Here is a 21,767-nt window from a genome sequence, read left to right on the forward strand (position 1 = left end):
TTGCTGTTATTTATTGAAGTCAATCCCTAAAATCCCTTAAAAGCTCCTCAGGGAGCTCCAAGGACATGAGGGGAGCAGGCAGGGCCCTTTGGTGGCTTTGCTTAGGAAAATCAAGGTATAAACACTGTTTTGGTTTGAAAGATCTCCCTTCAAGCAAAACATGGATCCTTTTGCTTCCAGGGTCTTGTTCAGCTCCTCCAGCATCTCTGGATCCCCACAGATCCCTCAGAGATCTGTCTTGTGTCCAGTGAGGATGGATTCACAGGAGGGAGAAAACACTACTCAGCACATTTGAGAGAACTGAGCCATCTCAAACCTGGTGTTGAGAGCATTTTCTTCCAGCCAAATCCAGCTGGGGAAACACAGTCTCTGGGTTCTCATTAAGCACTCAGTCCTATTAGGCAAGTCCTGATTAGCTGGGCTTACCCTCTGCTCCCCCCCTCTGTGGTATTGTTTAGCCTTGGAGCCATGGGCACAGAGCTGCAGCCTGGGCCCTGTCTTTTACAGGAACACTGAAGGCAGCAGAAAGGGATTTGCAGCAAACCAAATTTAATTAAAGGGGGAAAAATATCCAAAGTTTCAGCTTGGAAGAAAACAGACAAATAACAACAGCCCCAGGGCAAACAATTTTTTTTTTTCTGCAAGGTCCATGTATTGTGTTTCATTGTTGTTGGAAGTGAAAACATGTTTTTTTCCAGGGAAATCTTTCTTGATGGGGAGGGGTGGGGAGTGGGGTGGTGTTACATCATTTTGGAGCTGGAGGGAATGTTTTTCACCCAGTCCAAAACCTGGCACCCACGGACAGTGCTCAGAAATTGGGCTGCTGGATGGTGAGATCCCAGCAGGGCTGGGGCATGGCTGCTGCCCTACACTCGAGCCCTGTTGGTACAACTCCATCCTGCTTTATTTTATTTCACCTTGAAAGAGGGACAAGAGTGACAAGCCAAGGGGACAGTGCCAGCGGTCAGGACAGCCACGTTCCCAAGCCCAGGCACTTGCCTGGGTATTGTTTAATTTCTTAGGGATGTAGCCTCTGTTCCTGCCTGTTTGCTCCTTTTTCCAGATCACCAGAGTGGCACAGCCAGTTCTCCTGGGGAGCCCTTGGGTCACTCCCTGCATTGTCAAAATGCATGCTTGGTTCCTGCTCCCATGTTGCCCTTGAGAGCTCCTCTCACCTGTGGCATTGACCTCTCCTGGGCTGGGGCATAACCCTCCACCTCTCTAAAGTGTTGGAGAAGGTTTCCTTAAGAAACAAAATGGAAAGGAAAAGGTTCACAGGAGGCAAATGAGAAGAAATTTTCTATTCCGGAGTAGGCAAAAGCACTGGACAATCTGTCCAAGTGCAGTGGGATGGAGTTATCCCCTTGCTCCAGCCCTTCTGTGGGTGGCTGAAGCCCAAACATTGGTGATGAGCTGCCCAAAAGCTGGGCAGATCCTGGTCTAGCTCAGGATCATTCCTCATCCAAAAACAGCTTCATGGGAGATGCTGCAGAAGGAGCAGAGGATCTGCCCGGGTCTCCTCAAGCTTTTGGGATATTTGGAAGATAACATCAGCAGGTTGCCTGGAGCAGTTGGTCCACTGCCCCTCTGCCAGCTGCAGTTTTCCATCCTGGGTTTGGACTGGCCCAGGCCTCCATGTTGCTTCACACAGAGCAGTGACCTGGGATTTGTGGGATTTGTGCACCCCAAGGGTTGATCTGAGGACAGATGAGAGTGTGGAGTGACCAGGTCACTCACCTGGGCACAGCTCCAAGGATACAGCACCAAAATCAGGACGCAGCACCATGGTGGTGACAGCTGGAGCCACTTCTACCAAACCCCCAAGGTCCCACTGTGCATCCAGTGTGATCTGGGGCTTCTCCCCTCGCACACACACCTTTGGACATGAAGGCACCATGGCAGATATACAGGTCAATGACTCTTCTGAAGAGGGCAAGACCCTGACAGTGATTTTGAAACATTCCCCATGGCCCAGTGATGCCGTGGGAAGTAAAAGGAGATGCCCACAGCCAGGAGATTCCTCCAGGCACTTGCTGTGCACTCCACATCCAGTATTCCATTTCATTCCCACTGGCTCCCAGTGCAATGCCACAGCAGCATCAGTCCTGCACCTCCCTCTCCTCTCCAGTCATCATCCCTAGAGGGATTCAAAAGTCGTGTGGATGTGTCACGTGGGGACATGGGTTAGTGGTGGCCTTGGCAGCGCTGGGGAATGGTTGGACTGGATGAGCTCAGAGCTTTTCCAACCTTAATGATTCCATAACACAGGCACTGGAGGTGTATCTGGAGCGTGAGCAGCATCTCCCTCTGGTGGCAAAGGGACAAGGCGTTTTGGGGAGAAACTCCTTCCCAGTGTGATTTTCCGGGTCTGGCAGCATTGGGAAAAATCTGGAGGTGCACCAGGTCATTGGGTCACAGAAGACAGGAAGAGTGCCTGAAGCTGTGATTTGCTGCTGGAGTCCTCCTACTTCAAACAGGGCTTTAGAATTCACTAAAGAATAGGTTTAGATGGGATATAGAGAAGAGATCCTTCCCGGCGAGAGTGGGGAGGGTGGAAGGGTACCCAGAGAAACTGTGCTTGTCCCATCCGTGGAAGTGTCCCAGGCCAGGTTGGATGGGGCTTGGAGCAACCTGGAATGATGGAAGGTGTCCCTGCCCATGGCAGTGGATTAGAATGAGAAAATTTTTAAGGTCCCTTCCAACCCCAACCCATTCTGGGACTCCCTGATTAAATACAGGTTATTTCTACAGGCAGAGACCCATAGCTCAGTGCTGGGACTGTACCAGCATGCAGGACTTGGACCCTGGGTGCAACAGGGCTCTCACACAGGCTGGGAGCCTTTAAGGACAGACAATCCATATTATCCCACCTGATTTTACATTGCTCCCCAGGAGAAGGTGAAGGGGAGCACGGCTCACCAGTGACCACCTCTCATCATCAGGGAGCAAAGCAGAGGGAATACAGCCCTCACACAAACACCCTCATCCCTACCCCAGTCCTTGTGCACCCTCTGTCCCCAGATTCACCCCTTCTCTTTTGCCATTCCTTGATTTATCCAGGATTTCCACAACCACCTCATCTGAGGTCAGAGGTATCAGCTCATGGTGCACTTCTGCACTGTGGATGTGCTCTGAGAAATCAAAGTCCACGTTTATGCCTGACTCCTGTGCACAAAAGTATTCTTTACTTTCTCAAAATTGTCTGTTTATTTTCTGACTGACCTGTAGGAGAGTTTCACGAATGAAACTCTTTCTGGATCTTTTTGTAACACCCAACCTTAACTTTCCCTGACACATTTTCATGCCATTCCTCTATATCCTGTTGCCTAGGTCCCTTCTTCACCCTCCCACTGAAAATCCCAGCAGACAACTCATCCTGGGGCTGCAAGAACCAAGAGTGGGAAGAGAGACCCCTCCACACTTATTTCCACCCCCAACATGAGACACAGACACAGCAAAGGCTGATTTGGGGTGTTTTCAGGTATAATTATATATTATCAAAAGTAGAAAACCAAGCTAGATAAAAATTCCTACAATGGCCTGGCAGCACTGCTGCCTTCTTTGTGATCCACACAATGAGAAGGGCTCAGGAAAAGCCACTGGAACTGCTCCTGCCTGCAGAGCACAGGCACAGCACAGGGGGCCTGGGGTCCAGATGGAGACAGGGAGCCTTCATCCCCTTGGAATGTGGCTTCACTCCATACTCAGCACCAACTGGGTTTTCCGTGCCCCAAGGGAACATCTGGCTGGATCAGCCCTGAGCAATGAATGCATCATGGAAGCTTTTTTTAATAATTCATCACATGCCTGTGCCCTCCCTGCTGCCTTTCCTGCCCTGTGGCAGCAGCAGAGTCCTGCCCACAGTGGGACAACAGCTGGAGAGCACAGCCAGATGTGCTCCAGCTGGTACTTAGGAGCTTGGTGGTTAATCCAGCTGATCACACCTCAATTAACATGTTAAGCCATGTCCTGGGCACAAACCTGTGCCCTGGGCACAAATCCATGCTCAGCCAGTCTGGTAGGAAGCACTGGCTATTTCTGAGACCATGGTATTGGTGGTTTTAGTTCCTGACACAAATAAACCCTGCCTGCACTGGTGGCGGTAGAACTGGTTTGAGATTTGGCCTGAGGCTAAATTTAGGAGGGAGCATCCAGGCAGATGTGGATTATAACCTGGTAACCTGGTCTTGTGGAAGGTGTCCCTGCGTGTGGCAGGGGTTACAACTGGATGAGCTTTAAGGTCCCTTCCAACCCAAATAATTCTAGGGTCCTGTGATCTTCAGCTGGAAGGAGACAAGGAGGAGGCTGGATAGAAAAGACCACTTGAGGAGGCAGAACAGTGGGCAAGCAGCAGGACATGTGGCTTTTGGTTGTAATTCCAGGTTCTGAGGTTCTGGTATGCAGCAAGAAGAGAATCTGCAATCCTATGTGACCCCCAAAACTGGAGTTGGTAAAGGCCTCAAGACAAACCTGGTAGGGAAAAACAATCAAGCAATGCTGAGCCTTACTTGAGGCCTTACTCTGCCCAGAAGGAAGGACATCCAAGAGTAAAACCCATAATTTTTCTGATTTAGGCACTTATTTGTCCTGAGAAAACTGCTTTGGCCAGCACTGCAGCCCCTGGAGACAGCAACCAGATCTCCACACTGGGACAGGCCAGCAGCTTGTGCAGGCACTGATTTAAGGACACACCTCAAGTCATTGTCACAAATACACCAAAGGCAGAAGGCTCCAGCTGCCCGACAGGTCTGTGACATAAATAAGCTCAATAAATAACCAGCCCTGGACTTTTAGGGCTTTTTAAGGCTTTGGAAGTTCTTCAAGACTGCCACTAGAAGATGTACTGGGAGGGAAGGTGATGTCCCAGTGATGGAGGGGCACATCTGGCCCATGGCACGGGCACTGTGGGTAAGTCTTTGTCCCACCACCTCCTGCCATGCCCTGTTGATGAGACAGTCACCCCAAGGCTGACCCAAGGTGACAGTACAGCCATTTACAGGTTCACTCTGGTAACCCAGACAGATCTGTCCCTTCTCCCAGCTCCCCCAGTCCTTGCTGGGAGCATTTAGAGCCAGCTTTGGGGGTGGAGGTGAAGCACGGTGACCTCAGCTTGCTCCTCACCACAGTCCCCTGCGGGCCACAAGGGTGGGTGTCCCAAAGGTGATGGCACCCCACAAGGGCACCCTCTGTCCCTGTGGGCTCTGAGCCCTCTTTGGGGAGACCTGCCACCCCACAGCTGCCTGTGTTGCCGAATGAAGAGCTTCTCTGCAGACACTTGTGGGCACAAGCACCCAGGATTGGGCTGATGCTAGTCATCCCAAGGGATAAATCCCCCCCTCTTCCTCCTCCTCCTCCTTCTCCCAGGCAGGCTGGGGGAGGCTGAGCTTTGCTGTCCCTTTGCACCAGAGCCATGCTTGTGGCTGTGGCTGTGGCTGTCCCAGGCGAGGCGATGCCTCCTGCACTTGCACTGAAATACACAGAAGAGCTCTCGGTTGAATCCGGGGAGAAGCCACTGGGGTGGGATGTGGATGGGGGAAAATCAGGCTCCTGCCCTGCTCCATCCTCCTGTGCCATTCCCAGAGCACCAGCACTGGCTTTGATGCCTCCTCCATTCCCCACTGCCAGTCCAGAGGGATGGATGTCCCTCATGGGGAGGGAAAAGTTTGCCCCAGACTCAACACCAGGGGGTTTCCCCATCATCCATCCTCCAGGAAAAGCCTCTCCCACGCCACCATCTCCGAAAGCTGCATTGATCACGGACAGATTTCCCGTCTTCAAGGCCAGCTTCACCAGCAGCCAGTGGTGATGGTCTGTCCAGCTGTCCTCCAAACACCCTTTGGACTGCAGCAGCGATGAGCTGGTCTCATTTTTGGGCTCTGTCTTGGTCCCTTCCACTGGCAAGGACTCCTCATCTCCCAAAGTCCCTGAACTCTGCCCAGCTTGGGAGCTCTCTCCAGACACCTCCTCATCCCCAGCTGCTGCAGCACTGCACATTGTGTCCAGGAATCCCTGCCAGATCTCTGTGGACTTGGGATGGAGCAGGCTGTAGTAAATCACCAGAGCTGTGGCACCTGGAAAGGAGCAGAAAGTGTCACTGCGGAGTCCCATCAGCATTTTGGTCAGCTGTGCAGAAGAGGCCAGACCTTGAGGCACCTCCAGATTGTCAAGACCTTTGCAAAGACGCTGCTGAGAATGAGGTGTATGAACAGCACATCTTTCCAGCATTTACAGGGATGCAAGAATCCCACTTGAGCAGATTTTGGCAAAGGAAGTGCACACTCAACCCCAAATTTAATCTGGATTAATTTGCAGACTGAAAGTTGCCCAGCAGGGAGGTGTGTGGTGGAAGAAACCTTCCATGTCACAGCATTCCCATGCTCTGGCCTTTAAACCAGCAAGTTCTTAAGACAGCTTCCTACTTATACCCTAACCTCATCCAAGACCACAGGAATTGCTCCTTTTCCATCCCATTTCTTTAACATGGTTGATCTGAGGGTCTGAGGAGTTGCACAACTTCCCTCTGCCCCCATCCCTCTGGGAAAATATGACCCTGCTTGGCACAAAGATGCTCCAAGGGCTGGATCCCCTCTGCTCTGGAGCCAGGCTGGGAGAGCTTGGGTTGTTACCCAGAGAGGAGAAGGTTCCAGGGAGACCTCAGAGCCCCTTCCAGAGCCTAAAGGGGTTCCAGAAGAGCTGGAGAGGGACTTGGAACAGAAGTCTGGATGCTCATTTCCTGAAACTACTCTCAAAATGTACAATCCAGGCTCTAAAATCAATGTTCTTACCTATTAAAGACCCTGACATGACAGCCCCAGTCACAGTCAGGCTGTTCCTCAGCTCTACCTGCAGGAACCGGGTGCCCAACAGCAGCAGAAGAGTGTTCTCCATCAGCATTATCTGCAAGGCAGAGAGAAGAGAGTCATCATTTATATCTTTCTGATGGCTTTAGATGTACCTCATAACAGAAAACACCCATTTTCTAGATTTTCATAGATTCTTAGAATCACAGAATGGTTTGGGTCAGAAGGGACCTTAAAGCTCTTATTGCACTCCCTGCCATGAGCAGGGACATCTTCCACTACCCCAGGCTGCTCCAAGCCCCATCCAATCTTGCCTTGAGCACTTCTCCTGTTATATTTTGCAACTAATTTATCACTTAAAACATAAAAGTTGTCAAAATGAACTTTCTGCAAGGTCTTCACCTATTTTTTACCACTGACATTGTAAGGCTGCTTCTAAGGAATCAAAGGCACATCCACCTTGGTGACCACGTGGCTTTGTCAGGACACAGTAAAACACTGCATTTTGAGCAAGTGGTGATGTGAGAGATGAAAATGGAGAGTCTGAAGCTGTTGCTTGCCCCCAGCAGCTGCATCCATGTGGAATACAAAGCATTCCAGGTACTCACTGCATAAAATACAGCCACCCTGGTCTTGGAGGGGCCGGGCCGGACATTGATGTAGCAGAAGATGTACACAGCTCCCAGCAGGCAGTTGAAGAGCCTCCAGCGGCACGGCTGGGCCACGATATCCGTCTGCTGGGCCCCCAGCCAGAAGGACATGAGCAGCCAGTGGACCCCTGCAGGGAGGAGGGACTGGATTTGCAAAGCCATTCCTGGGGCAGGCTGCAAACGGTCCCAGCAGCAGGAGCATCGCAGGGCTGACGTTGGGGTGGGATGTGGGGAACAGGATCTCAGGTCTTACCTGCCACAGCGAAAACCCAGAAGGAATAGAGCCTGGCAAAGAGCACCAGGGCCAGGACCCGGGTCCCCAGCATTCCTGTCCTCCAGAGCAGCAGGCACAGGATGACAGCAGCTGGTGGGCTCAGGTGTCCAGGCTTCAGCAGGAAGGTGAAGTGGCTGTAGGACACCAAAGCCCAGGCCAGGGACAGCAGGGACAGCCCCGCACTGACACCTGTAGGGGGACAGGAACAGTCAGGGCTCTGATGGAGGCCCAAATGCACAGCAGGGCCAATTCTCTGTGTTAAGGAGGTGTTGGTAGTATGGCACCCCCATACAAGCCCCTTGATCCTGCCAAGTGAATCACGGAATCAAGGAATCACAGAAGTGACCTTAAAGGCCATCTAGTCCAGTACTTGCAATGAGCAGGGACTGCTTCCACCAGACCAGGTTTCTCAGAGCCCTGTCCAAAATGACTTGAATATTACCAGGGTTGAAACTGGAGCATTTCAACTAAATCCTGCTAAATCTGGTCTCTGCATGCTTGGCATCTCCCTGTGGATACCCTCTGAGTATCCGGAGTACCCTCTGAGTATCTCCCTGTGGATGCCCTCTGAGTGCTGTCTCCATAGACAGATCTCTGCAGCCGCAGGGCAGCTCCACCCCGGTCACTGCCATCAGACCAGAGATGGACAATGAGCGAGTGTGACCTTGCACATGCCGTGACTCCACACCACAACCTCCCTCTTTGCACACCTGAAAGTTCACCTTTGGGGCAAAGCAGCCACCGTCGCATTCAGCCACAGCAGATCTTTCAGCCACACTTGTCCCTGCTGCCTCACATCGGGGCTTCCCAGTCCCTCTGCTGCACATTCCTCCATCCGGAGGGCACACACATCCCTCACCCGAACGCATCACCCCTGAACCATCCTCCTGGGAGCTCACCAGGGATGAAGCCTGCTGGGTCCACGGCCACCACGACGTAGGCCTGGAGCAGAAGGTGAGGCAGGGTCTGCAGCAGGGCCTCCAGGAGCCGCAGCACACAAACATCCCCGAGCTGAGCCAGCAGCTCCCCGGCACCGCCGCCCGTCTTCGCCGCCGCCCGCAGAACATCCCAGTACCTGCAAGAGCCACCGTGACGGGATGCCCATCCTGGCTGGAGGAAGTTTGGGGCTGCACCCGGGTTGTGAGGGTTGGGTGGACGGCAGGGGGTGTCTCTCACCGCTTCCAGAGGCCCAGCTGCAGGAGGTGGAGCAGCAGGAGCCAGCAGCCGGGTGCGTGTCCGTCTGCCCGGAACCAGAGGATGCTGAGGAGCTGGGCGGCGTAGCCGGGCACCAGGCAGGCGATGGTCAGCCCGAACCAGCCCAGCTGCCCACGGACAAGGTAGTGGATGATGGCACAGAGCCCTGGAGAAGGGCAGAGAGGCGGTGCTGAGGGATGACACAGCCACACCCCCCTCCCAGCAACTGAGAAGTGCCAATCATAACCACAGAATCCCGAATGGTTTGGGTGGGAAAGGACCTTAAAGCTCCTCTCATTCCACCCCCTGACATGGGCAGGGACACCTTCCACTACCCCACGTGGTTCCAAGCCCTGTCCAGCCTGGCCTTAGATCCAGGGGCAGGCACAGCTTCTCTGGGCAGCCTGTGCCAAGGTCTCCCCACCCTCACAGGGAAGAATTTCCTCCTAATATCCAATGTAAACCTGGTTTCTGTCAGTTTAAAGCCATTCCCGCCAGAACTCCATCTGCCAGCCCGTCCAGGGGGTTCGCAGCCCTTGTCCAGGGCTTATCTCCAGCTGCCGGCTCCCGGTGGCTTTGTCAGCTGAGGCGCAGCCACCGCCACCGAGGGGCCCGGCCCCTAGGAAGGCTCTGATAAAAAGCTCGGGTTCCAAAATAAACAAATAAATAAATAAGTGGGGGAAAAAATAATTTTTTCAAATATGAAAAAAAAAAAAACCCAAGAGGACGGCTGGGCCCGCGGGGATGCCGGGAGCAGAACCGCGCATCTCCCCAAGCGCGGGGCGCAGGGATGACCCCCCCTCCCCGGTACACGGAGGTGATTCGGGACCCCCGGGGTGGCCGCAAAGGCGTCACTGCCAGCATCCCATCCGCCTTCCCCCTCCCCTCCGCCGGAGCGCAGCCCCGCACGCCCCCGCGCATCCTGCGCGCATCCTGCGCGCTCACTCACGGGCGCCGCTCTCCGCCGCCAGCAGCGTCAGGCTGAGCCTGGGGACGGCCCCGCGCATCCTGGGAGCAGGACGGGGAGGAGGAGGAGGAGGAGGAGGTGGGAGGAAAGGGAGGAGGAGGAGGAGGAAGAAGGAGCCGCCGGGGACGGTCCCGCTCCGCCCGCCCCTCCCCGGCCTCACCGGGCACCTCCCCCAGTGTCCCCTCCCCGGGCAGTGTGACATCACGGTGCTTGCGTCACCCCCGGGGGTTTGGGGACACGGAGACCGACCGGGGCTTCGCCAGCCCGAGACCCCTGGAGGTGCTGTGCACTGCCGCAAGCCCATCCCGTATCCCCCAAATTGTTTTGGTGCACCGGCACAAGCCCGCCCCGATGTCCCCTGGGTTCTTCAGCACTGGCACAAGCCCATCCTGATGTCCCCTGGGTTCTTCAGCACTGGCTCAAGCCCATCCCATTGCTCCCTGTGCTGTTGTGCGCTGGCACAAGCCCACCCTGATGTGCCCCAAATTGTTGTGCACCGGGACACGCCCACCCCCATGTCCCCCGCGAGATGCCCGCGGTGTCCCTGTGTCGCGGGGATGAGCACTAGGTGGCAGCTGGGACATGGTGTGCACAGAGCCATAAATTACTCCCGCTGTTTTCCCGCTTTACCACAGAGATGAAACCGTTGTGAAATGGGATCCCAAGCATCGCAGGTTGCAGGGGCCCTCTTGTGTGCATTTGCTTTTTATCCCATTTTCCAGCCCTGCAGCCTCCAGCGCTCACACCTTCTAGAAAATAAATTCCCAGCAGGTCGCTACAGGAAAAACCACAAAGGGGAGTTTAATTAAGGCAAAATATCACCTCTGGTTTTGGTGGTTTTTGCAATATGCTGCAGGAAGCTCCCAAATCATTGTACATCAGCTGGGCTGTTGGATGTACCTGTGTTCTGGGACTTTCACACATTTATTGTTGTTTTTTTTTAACTTTTACTGAGGTTTTTTTGCAGCTCTGGCAATAAAGCCCAGGCTCTGCTGTATAGCACTAGCCACCAAACTGCTCAGAGATGTCCTTGCCTGGTTTCCATACTCGTGGGAGCATCCCCAGTCTCTCTGTGGGTCTCCAGCATTGTTTTTTACCAGGAACTTGGTGTCTCTGCAGCCTCAAATCCATCTGATTGGGTTTGGGGGCCCTTTGGATGTAAAGGACAACCCACTTTTCCTCCTGTCACACTGCCCTGCCCGTATTCATGTTTCATTAATTAATGATGTTGGGCTGCTGGGCCCAGCCCCAGCGAAACATTTTAATAAAGTCAGGGGCATAATTAGGGCTCTGGAGCCAAGTGAAGCTCAGCCTTGGCTGCCTCTGTCCTCCACAGCAGCAAATACCATATGGCCCATTCCTAGAAAACCCAATTTTTAGCATACAAAGCACAACTCAGCCTCTAATGGTCACCAAAGCCTCTTCCAGACCTGAGACTGGGATGGGGAAAAACCATTTTTGCAACTTCAGCAGTGAGGATGCTGCCAGGGTCCATGCAGGCACAACAGGACCCTTCTTGTCACCCACAGAAGACATGAACCTCATCATCTCATCCCCCCTGCCCTCCACCACCATCATTCCCACCCTGAGGAGTCTCAGCTGTCTTTCCTCAGTCTCTCCTCCTGTGTTCCAAGCCAGGAATAAATCCTGTGCCAACATCACCCCGGAACTTTGCCAGGCAGAGAAGGAGAAAGCCTTCCAGAAGATATTCCCAGAGCTAGCCACCCTCCCCAGTTTCTCTGCCAGCTCCCAGTTGCTCTGGCTGCCTCCCAGCCACCGGTTTGGCTGCACTTTTCTCTGCTGGATTCCAACACCCAGGAGCATCTTTTGCTAAAAAACTCATGTCTCCAAGAAAGCGACATCCTGGAGAAAAGAAAGATCCAGGGAGACCTCAGAGCCTCTCCCAGGGCCTAAAGGGAGAGCTGGAGAAGCATTTGGGACAAGGGATGGAGGGACAGGACACAGGGAATGGCTTCCCACTGGCCGAGGGCAGGAATAGATGGGAATTTGGGAAGGAATTGTTCCCTGTGAGGGTGGTGAGGCCCTGGCACAGGCTGCCTAGAGAAGCTGGGGCTGTCTCTGGATCCCTGGAAGTATCCAAGGCCAAGCTGGACTGGGCTTGGAGCAATCTGATCTGGTAGAAGCCATCCCAGGCCATGGCTCCAGCCCTTGGAGCATCTCCATGGCCTCCTCTGGACTCTCCAGCAGCTCCAAGTCTTTCTTGTGTTGGGGACCCCAAGATCTGGACTCGGTGCTCCAGGTGAGTTGCCCACAGGTGACATCACACAGACCCAGCTGTTCCTCACGTGCTGAGCCATTTTTCAGCACAGATGTTTGGCTGCACATCTGTCTGCAAACACCTCACAACACCTCAGGGAAGGGTTTCAGCAACAGCCCTGCCCTAAAGGGCCAGGCGATCAGGGCAGGTCCTTCCCTTGCCTGAGGTGATGCAGCAGAGCAGATCTGACAGGTGACTGTGGATGATGCCAGGCAATGCAGACATTAGGTTTTTCCTCTGTAAAATGTACATTTTTCTTGCTGTACAATGGTGATTCTTAGAACAGCTGGTCCTGGCATCCACTAGAACATTTGCCTTTCTGGATTAGGTGCAAAGGACCCAATTCCAAAGCAGTTTGTGGGAGCTGCTCTGTAAAAGTGACCGCAGCACAATTATGTGTAACCACTTTGTGGGTACGTTCAACATGCAAGTTTGATCTCGGAAAAAAGCAAAAGTGAGGAAAGAAAAGCACCTAAAGGAGCAGCCCAGAGAAAAAAGAACCTGCGGGCAGCCTGAAAGCTGCTGAAAAGGCTGTGCTGGAAGCCTCAGCGAAATAGTTGCTTTGATTGGGAAAGAAAACAAAGAGATCTAAGAAAAATCCCTGCAGGGCGCGAAGGGCGAGCCCAGGGAGGCTCTGGAAGGGATGAGCTCAGCCCTGCTCCAGCAGCTGCCGGAGGAGAACGGCAACTCCCACGGAATGGGGCCGGCCGGATTCAAGTAGGAAAGAGGGATAAAAGAAAAGTGAAGATCCCTTTGCAACAGGCACGTGAATTTGTAGAAATGTCTACATTTCTACAAATTTTCTGTAAAAAGCAGGAAGCCATTGGAGGAATCCGTGGTGAGAAAGGAGGATGCTGTGCTCAGAGAACTCTTTTGTCCATGGCAAGAGAGTAAAGATAATAATAAAACTAAAATTGCTGGGCATGGGCTGTAATAATTTCCATAAATGGATATGGCATAAAATATCTTACGTGCCATGCAGGTAACCTAGTAAGGAAAATATTTTGGTGCAAAAATTTGAAAAAAACCCAAACCACTTTTTCTTTTTTTTTTTTCTTCATTCTTAGATTTCTCTTTTCCTCTCTCACTTTTCTCCCTACCATTCCCTAGTGCAGATCTTTTCCACGTTCTCAATTGACCAGATTTTCCCTTCCAACAGCAGTAATGATGCAGAATTAATGACAGCCCATTAACCCTCTTCCTGAATTTGCGAAGAAGAACTAACTTCCCATTTAACGTAGGTTTGGGGGGTTTTATTTTAACATTCCAACTGATGATTATTTTACTTTTATGATGATATATTGTTCACGTTTGTAAGGAAATATAAAACCTCTGAAAACAGATGGAAGCAGAGACCTTGAGTGAGCTGCTGTGGCCAAAGGGTTGCTCAAAGGGAGGAGGCCCAGGGTGGTTTTTCTCATCTCAACACATTTCCCGAGGCGATGCCGCAATGGTTTCAAAGCCAGACCTTGGTTCCTCTTAGGACAACAGCAAAGAGAATTCATTGGGTGTCCCCAGAGCTCCCCAAAGCCTCATTGGCCACCAGAAGGCTGTGGAGGTCAAACATCCCTCACCACCTTCCAGAAACAGCACAAATTCACGCTCTGCTCCTTCATCTTCATCTGGGTGGCTGACGCTGATCCGGGGACTTTTCCAGCCTAGAGCTCCTCCTACCTGGTAACAACAAAAATATTCTCATTATTCAGCCTCTCTCAAAAGGTTTTGTCCTTCTAAAATGGGCTGGAGACTTCATATCTTTCATGTTTACCTGCATTTTGTTTTATAGCCTTAACTGTGCAGTGACACCAGTCTGTCATGAGACAGTTCTAGAGGTGTCAAATGCTGATAAGTGAGTGAAGTTTTTGTTGGCTGCAGGAAATGCAAATACTCAAAATTTTATCGTGGAAATAATGTAATTCTTGAGGGGAACAATAAACAACAGCCTCCAAGCAAGAATAAGGAGAAGCCGGCTTTTGAGCTAATTGGGAAGAAAATTGCTTTTTTTCTTTTTTTTTTTTTTTTTTCTTTTTTTTTTTTTTTTTTTTTTTAAGCAGAAAAGCTTGAGAAAAGCCATGGGGTTGTTTTGTATAAATCTAGCAAAAATTGTCTTATTTTCTGAATGAACAGCTTTACCTTCCATAAGGCAAATCAAACTTATTGCAATGCATCACAAGTTATCGAGAAATCCAGGATAAATTGCTGGTCACTTGATGCATTAATTAAAAGGGGATATAAAATTGAATTTTTTGCATGGAAGTTTTTTCCTATGCTATGATCCTATGTGTGCTCCAGAAAAATCTTAGGACAATAGACATGATCGTGACAAAAATGTGTAATAGCCTCTTTTAGGTAATTTCCAGGTCTTGAAGAACATTTCTCTGTATCATTTCTGGGACTACGGAGGGACAAGGCTCTAACCAATGCCCTGGTCTCCTTTCTCTGCAGTGACCCGAGATCCCAGCCCACCCTCTGCCATGAAAATCCTTCCTTTTCTCCTTGTTCTTTTCTTGGTGGCATTTCACGGAGCTGCAGGTAAGGTGAGGGACTCAAGGGAAGATGTTGGTTTCTAGCAAAGGTCTCCTGTCCCCTTTGGGATGCGACCAAGCTGCCTCCTGCAAAGAATCCTCACATAAATCATCAAAACCCATTGGAGATTACAGATGAGAAATGAAATTAGCAGGCAAATGCTCCAAGCATCACTTTGAAAGGTGCAACCCCAAAATTACCATTCAGCACCAGTGTTTTCCCCATTAAACCCTGCAGGCTTCTACTTAAATCACTTTGCCTCTGAGTCACCTAACAAAGAAATTAAATCATGATCAAGTATTCTTAAACCACACAGAAAAAAAGAAAAAGGAATCTGGGCCCATGTTCTTCAAATATACTTTGCTTTAGGAGCTGGGACATAAGGTGGAGAAGCACAAAATCATGATGCCTGTTGGGGGGTGCAAAGGAGTCTGGAACCCCAAACCAACTCTATTGTTCAGAAAAAGGGATTGTATTTTAATATCAGCCCTGAAAATGTCACAGCTACATTTGCAGGGTGCTCTGTGCATAAGCAAGGGCTGGTGGAGCTTTGATCTCTGTGGGAACAGGGTGGAAAGTGTCCTCTGGGGAAGTAAAGATGGGAAAAGACTGTGATGAACTGCAGCAGACCAGAATTGTGGGAAAAGTGTCATATATATATCCCTGGAGTGATTTAAAAGCCATCTGGATGTGGCACCTGGGGACATGGATTAGGGGTGGGCTTGGCAGAGCTCAGTTAACCATTGGACTTCATGATCTTAAAGGTCTTTTCCAATCTAAAGGAGTCTGTGATTCTATGATTTTGTGTGGTTGTCTGGTGTTATTCTCACCTGGGCCTCTGCCTGTGCCAGTTCTCAGAGGCAGGACACTGGGCAAAGACTTCCTTTGGTCTGTTTTATGTCCATATTTAACACACAGGGGATGTTTGGCCTGTTTTCAGTAGGACCTTCTGGGTATATTAAAGTCAGAAATTTATCTGTGTCTGGGAAGAAAAGTGTTCCTGAGAGCTCAGACTGCTCACAGCCACCTCTGCAGTGCCCCACAGACCACTAGTTTGAGACCAGGAGTGTTTTATTCACCCTTTAAAGCACTCCTTTATTTCTCCCTGTTATATTCTGGGTGTGTATATATCACTCTACTCACATGCTGGGAATCCAGCCCACCAGGGATATGCTGGATGCACTGTTCATATTTAATAACCATTCCCTGTTTGCTGGAACAAGTTCCCCTCTCTCTGAATATGCTGGACTTTGCAATGTTCCATGGATGAGCTGGAAACTGGAATTAATTGGTTCCTGTGCACTCAGTCAGGTGCATCCAGAACAGTTCAGCTGCCAGGCTGCTTCTTTATTAATTGACCAAACAGGGCCAGACAACCTCCTGCCTAATTGCTAGTCTGCTCCCTGGGGTTGTTTTGATCCCTGACAATTAGCACCTTCATGGATAAAACCTGTTATGGGAATAGCACAGGCTGGTGTCTGTTCCCAAAAGGCAGTTTGAATGTGGGTGCCCTATTTTAGCAGGGAAGAAGGAATTAGAGGGTTTGCTTGGTCCTTGTGCCCACAGACCTCCTCCTCTGAGGACTGAACTGTCACATCCTTGTCAGCTCACAGGGATTAAGCAAAATGCAAATCCCTGCCAGAAATAAAATGGATTTCCCGTCCCTCCCATTGTTGTTTATTTATTGGCTTATTTGCTCTTTTTTAAGGTAGAAGCTTGGCAAGACCCAGGAGACCTTACATGGAGTGTGGGTATCGTGGGACCTTCTGCCACAGGGGGAAATGCCCTCGTGGCAACGATTACCTGGGGTTGTGTCGTTCTGGGTACAGTTGCTGTAGGTGGTAAGTTTAGGATTTGTCTGGGGCAAATATGACTTCCCAAATTATCATTTGAATCCCAAGCAGCAGGATTTTCCTCATAATCATAATTCTGAAAATCCTTTCCTTTGTGTAGGTTGTAGCGTGGCTAACTGTGGAGAATCTCCAGGAGAGCTCTTGACATTGCTGGATTCAAGGAATTGTTGTAGCAGCCACCAAGGATTTGTCATTCTCCTTTCAATAAAAGCAAGATTTGGGGAGGTTGCATGGCTGCCCTGTGTGGTGTTGTCATTCATTTCCAAAAGTAATTCATTTCCCAAGTTTTATTTCCATTAAGAATTTTAAACAAGAATTCTGAAATTAATCTAAACTTGCCAGGAATGTGTAGTTCTCCAAAATATTTATCCTTCTCGGGCTGATTGAGTGAGTGCTGGCAAGTTCTCCACACATGCCTGCTAGGGAATTCTCTGTCATGACTGAGATCAACCACCATTTCCACTGGGAGCACAAAAATCTTCTCCAGTGTGATGCTTCACAGCACCTCTGCTCTGAAAACTTTGTGTTCCCATCTGATCCAGAGCTTTCAGACCTGCGAACAGCTTATTGTTTAATTATGGGAACTAAAGTCACAGTGAGCAGGACAAATTGGTAATCTGAAGTCTGATTTTACACTTGCCATTTCTGTCTGCTATAAATTTGGAATGAATCTAAAATTTATATCAGCTGCAGTTGCAAATCAGGAGATCAGAGTTAGACCTGTGACGTTGCTTGAGCCAATTATAGAAACATGTGCAAGAGGCCAACCCCACTGTGCCTCTGATCACTTCTAAGAGATTCAGCCTGTCCTGCCCTCGACCACAACAGAAAACCTGGAAGGTGCAGGCTGCTCAGAGAGCTCCTGTCTCTGCAGCTGCTCCTGCACAGTCAGGAGCATCCTTGTGCTGACAACAAATCCTTGGTGCCCAGAGAAGCTGTGGCTGCCCCATACCTGGAAGTGTATGCCAGGTTGGACGGGGCTTGGAGCAACCTGGGATAGTGGAAGGTGTCCCTGCCCACGGCAGAGGGTGGAACTGGATGTTCTTTTAGGTCCCTTACAATCCAAACTATTCTGTGATTCTGTGGAGGGAGGAGCAGTAATGGCTGACTTTTTAACGGAAGCAACCAACCCAAGTGCAAAGGACTGACTCAAAGCCCTGAGCTGCCCATTTATTGCAAATGAACCCTCACAGAACCACAGTACCACAGAATCACAAAATTTTTAGAGTTGGAAGGCACCTCTGGAGATCATCCAGTCCAACACCCCTGCCAAGGCAGGGTCACCTGGAGCATGTGACACAGGAACATGTCCAGGTGGGTTTGGAATGTCTCCAGAGAGGAAACTCCACACCCTCCCTGGGCAGCTGTTGTGTGCTCTGCCACCCTCAACATAAAGAAGTTCCTCCTCAAGTAGAGGTGGAATTTCTTGTTTCAGTTTTTGGCCATTGCTCCTCATCCTGTGGCTGGGCACCACTGAAGAGAGTCACTCACCATCCTCTGACACCCTTTGGAGATGTTTATATGGATTGTTGAGATCCCATCTCAGTATTCTCCAGACTGAACAGGCCCAGCTCCATCATTCTCAGGCCTGTTCAAAGCAGAAGTTTCTGCAGATGACTCTGCCACCATTGAAACCACAGCCTTGTGCAGGGCAGGAAGCTGGGCCAACAGCCTCCTCCAAGGGATCTCCCTGGATGGAAACCTGAGGAAGTTGCCCAGTGGAGCCAAACCAGCAATTTACAGTTGATGTCCTAAGAGATTTTTGCACAATCCACACTAGGTGAATGTTTCACAAACTGGAATGGCACAAGCTTTTTGCTCAAGGACTGAGGACTTTGCAGGGAGGGTTCAGCCCCTGTAATTTTAGATTAATCTGCCTGTAGCCACTGTCATGCAGAATCCAGTCCCATCGTGCTTTTAGCTCACCACCACAAAGAGCTGTCCTTGCCTTTATGGCTGGGAAATGGCTTCATGAACCAGTTTAGAGTGAAACAGGCTGAAACCCCCTAGGGATCCATGCTGCACATCTCCTCCCTGCTTCTCATCCCAATCCCATCTCCCCAGCACTCCACAAGTTCAAATTCATAGAATCAGAGAATCATAAAATGGTTTGGGTTGGAAGGAACCTTAAAATCATATAGATCGACCCCCCCCCACCATGATCAGGGACACCTTCCTATATCCCAGATTGCTCCAAGCCCCATCCAGCCTGGCCTTGGACACTTCCAGGGATCAAGCTGATGGATGTGCTAAAGAGCAACAGTACAGAAATGCAGCTAATTGCCTCCTTAATGAAGCCCTGTAAGGAACCTGACTACTGGACATAGCTGCTCCCTTGCCTCCTGGGGTTTTGATGCCAAGACAGCTCAGCAGATATTAAAAAAGAATTGGGGCATGGCCTTTTCCCTTTTTCTGGCTGTAGCTGTGGGATCAGGATTTCCTTCAGTGGTGAAGGAAACAAGAAGTTGTCCTGAGTGCTCTGACTACCATGGCAGAGTAGTAGTGATCCCCCTGGGTACAGAGCTGCAAACAGTTTGTACCATGTCCCTCACTGGGGAGTGACAAAACAATGAAATATGGTGAGTTTGGATCAAAGGCATATTCACGTATTGCCAAGAGGAACTGTGGCTGCCCCATCCCTGGAAGTGTTCAAAGACAGGTTGGATGGGACTTGGAGCACCTCCTGGAAGGTGTCCCTGCCCATGGCAGCTGGCTGGAAACTCCTGGTCCCTTCCAAACCAATTCACGGTGTGATTCCACGATTCATGTGACCGCTCAGTGAGCACACACCAGGCACGAGTGTGTTTTTAACATCCATCCCCACACATGTAACGCTTGATGAAACTGCAGAAAGGCTGAAAACGTTTATGAAGATGCTCCATCAAACAGCAAAGGGTTACACACAGCAAACTGCACCAAACAAAGCCACAATTAAAGCTTGTCCTTCCTAGGGCTGCCGGTTGGACGGGGATGTCATCCCAAGTGGCGTCTTCCCAGTTATTTTCAAGCGAAGCATAGAGAGAGCGCTTCCCGCGGGGGGAAGAGGACAGAGCTCCTTTGTGTGGTGAAAGCTGAGTGTTTGCCAAGGCCTAACGAACAGGGACGCTGTGTGTGCGTCCCCAGAGGTGTCCAGCAAACCACAGCACCGAGCAGCCCTTACGCAAGGCAGGATGACACAAGATCCTGGGCTGGAGGCCTGGGAATCCTTCTCAGGTGTCAGATGAGGAAAGCTCTGCTTGTTTTTCTCTGTTGAGGGAAGAAGGAACAGAAAAAGGCGCTTAGGGGCTGGACATTTTGAGGACTCAGCCATCCCAAGGGATATTGTGCCACGTGGAGAGACCAAACTCCTGCTGCTGGTGCCAGGAAGCTCCAACTCCCGGGCTGCCGAGTGCATCCTCCACCAGTGACTGGTCACATCCCCTGTCCTCGGTTCTGTCCCCGCGCAGGTGCTGCACGACCTGCAGGAAGGGGCCCTCCCCACTCACCTCTGCCTCCTTTCTCTTCTCCCCAGAGCTGCGACTCTGCTGGCGACTTCCAGGCATGCGGATCCTGCCTGTCCTCTGTGCTCTGCTCCTCCTGATGCTCCAGGGAGTGACAGGTAAGAAATGTGGAGGGTTTGTCCTCTGTCGTTGTTTTTTAGGGAGGATTTGTCGCCTGATGAGTCACGTGTGAGTTCTCCTGGTGGCTGTGCCATCCCCGCCGGGGCCCCTCTGACCCCACACCTTTAAGGAAAGACTCCAGCTGCAGGTTCTGCTGTTGGGACCAGAGCTGGGGCGTTGTATTAAAGCTCTCATCCCTCCAACACTGGGATTTGACACCTCTCCATGCCTCCTGACCCTTGCATTTCTGAGTCAGCAGCACTGGGCACAGCAGCCCTGCTAGAGAGGAGGAGGAGGAGGAGAAGCGGGGGGGAAGGGAAATCCTGCTTCTACCCTTGGAATTCTCCCTTGTTCCAGGAAAGAGGCAGAAGCCACGATGGTGATCTCTCCCAGAGCCTGCTTAGGGGTGTAGTGCCCAGCCAAGTGCCATAAACTCACCTGGATTTCTGCAGTTGTGGCTGGGGACAAGCAGGGCTGGGCTAACGCTGGCCACGCAGGGACCAGGGGCTGTGCTCAGCATCTCGGCTGAAAGTCTCCTCTCTCCGTGCCCTGCAGGGCTGTCCCCGGTTCGAGCATCAGCCCAGGACTGCGAGCGCCGCGGGGGATTCTGCTCCCACCGCTCCTGCCCGCCGGGGATCGGCCGCATCGGCCTCTGCTCCGAGCAGGAATTCTGCTGTCGGATGTGAGTTCAGGGCTGCCTGTTGGGGAAAAAACGGGGACTGTGCGGCCCAAGGGTACAGGGGCACTGCTGACCCTCACTGCTGCCCTGGCTGGGACAGTCACTGGCAGACCTTTCCTCCCGCAGGCGCTGGTATCCCTGATGGGCTCCTGGATCCCCGAGCAGGACACCAGCCCGTGCCTTCACTGCGTGGTCGGGACGATGCTGCCCGGAGGCACCAAGCACTGCCAGGGGCAGCAGCAACCCCGCACAGCCAGACCTGGATCCCACGGGAATCCTATCCCACAGTCCCCAATACAAGGTGGTGGTCATTCCCACTGCCGAGATGTGTATCCTGGTGTGCATCTCTTTCCTCTGCGCGTAGGGAAGGGCAGAGAGGACGGGGTGAATTCCTGACAGACATGGACACACCAACACTGTCCCACCGTCCACCCTCTCTCCATGCTGGCCTCTGCCACACCAGCATCTCCACCCATGGTGGGAGGGGGGACACAGGTGACACTCACAGGGACCCCAATGCCAGCCTTTTGGCTCGGCAAGGGGACCCCAACACCTCTTACGTGGAGGGGTGGCTATGACCACCCCAATTTCAGTGGAGACCTGCTGGTTGTCCACTGGCTCCCAGGCTGGGTCAGGAGTCCTCGTGAGGCTGTTCCATGGGACAGACACTGCCTTGGTGTCCTTGGGTCCATCCCCAACTGTGGGGCCTGGGTGTGGGGCACCAAGGGGTGTTGTGGGGTCCAGGGGTATCTATAAGTCATTCTGCTCCAGAGGGAATAGGGACTGATGGCTGTGCCATGGGGTTTCTCAGGAGCTTGGGCCTGAGTTGGGGGTCAGTGCTGGGGGGGTTTCAAGGCCTGGGGCTGGGGGCTCAGTTAGGAGCCCAGGTGGGTCATTGTGGATGATTGGTGTGGCAGATCCAGGATGCTCAGCTCAGGACGGTGGCC

The 21,767-nt window shown here is 51.6% G+C and overlaps 3 protein-coding genes across 3 annotated transcripts; 2 read left to right on the top strand and 1 right to left on the bottom strand.

Annotated features, from left to right (window-relative positions):
- Nucleotides 1-3,234: 3,234 nt before the first annotated feature.
- XKR5 (XK related 5) lies at nt 3,235-9,946 on the bottom strand. The gene is made up of 7 exons (XM_053939379.1): nt 9,868-9,946; nt 8,901-9,084; nt 8,624-8,799; nt 7,704-7,913; nt 7,409-7,578; nt 6,786-6,897; nt 3,235-6,071 (listed from the first exon to the last, which is right to left on the bottom strand). Exons 1-7 carry the CDS (start codon nt 9,923-9,925, stop codon nt 5,002-5,004), a joined length of 1,980 nt encoding a protein of 659 aa, XP_053795354.1. The 5' UTR covers nt 9,926-9,946; the 3' UTR covers nt 3,235-5,001.
- Nucleotides 9,947-13,779: 3,833 nt separating this feature from the next.
- LOC128785611 (gallinacin-4-like) lies at nt 13,780-16,534 on the top strand. Its single transcript, XM_053938345.1, has 3 exons — nt 13,780-13,840; nt 14,609-14,695; nt 16,398-16,534. Exons 2-3 carry the CDS (start codon nt 14,638-14,640, stop codon nt 16,532-16,534), a joined length of 195 nt encoding a protein of 64 aa, XP_053794320.1. The 5' UTR covers nt 13,780-13,840; nt 14,609-14,637.
- Nucleotides 16,535-19,640: 3,106 nt separating this feature from the next.
- LOC128785610 (gallinacin-5-like) lies at nt 19,641-21,152 on the top strand. The gene is made up of 4 exons (XM_053938344.1): nt 19,641-19,755; nt 20,054-20,140; nt 20,697-20,823; nt 20,947-21,152. Exons 1-4 carry the CDS (start codon nt 19,713-19,715, stop codon nt 20,960-20,962), a joined length of 273 nt encoding a protein of 90 aa, XP_053794319.1. The 5' UTR covers nt 19,641-19,712; the 3' UTR covers nt 20,963-21,152.
- Nucleotides 21,153-21,767: the final 615 nt, after the last annotated feature.

This window comes from Vidua chalybeata, chromosome 3 (genome assembly GCF_026979565.1).
Source record: "Vidua chalybeata isolate OUT-0048 chromosome 3, bVidCha1 merged haplotype, whole genome shotgun sequence".
Classification (NCBI taxonomy): Eukaryota; Metazoa; Chordata; class Aves; order Passeriformes; family Viduidae; genus Vidua; species Vidua chalybeata.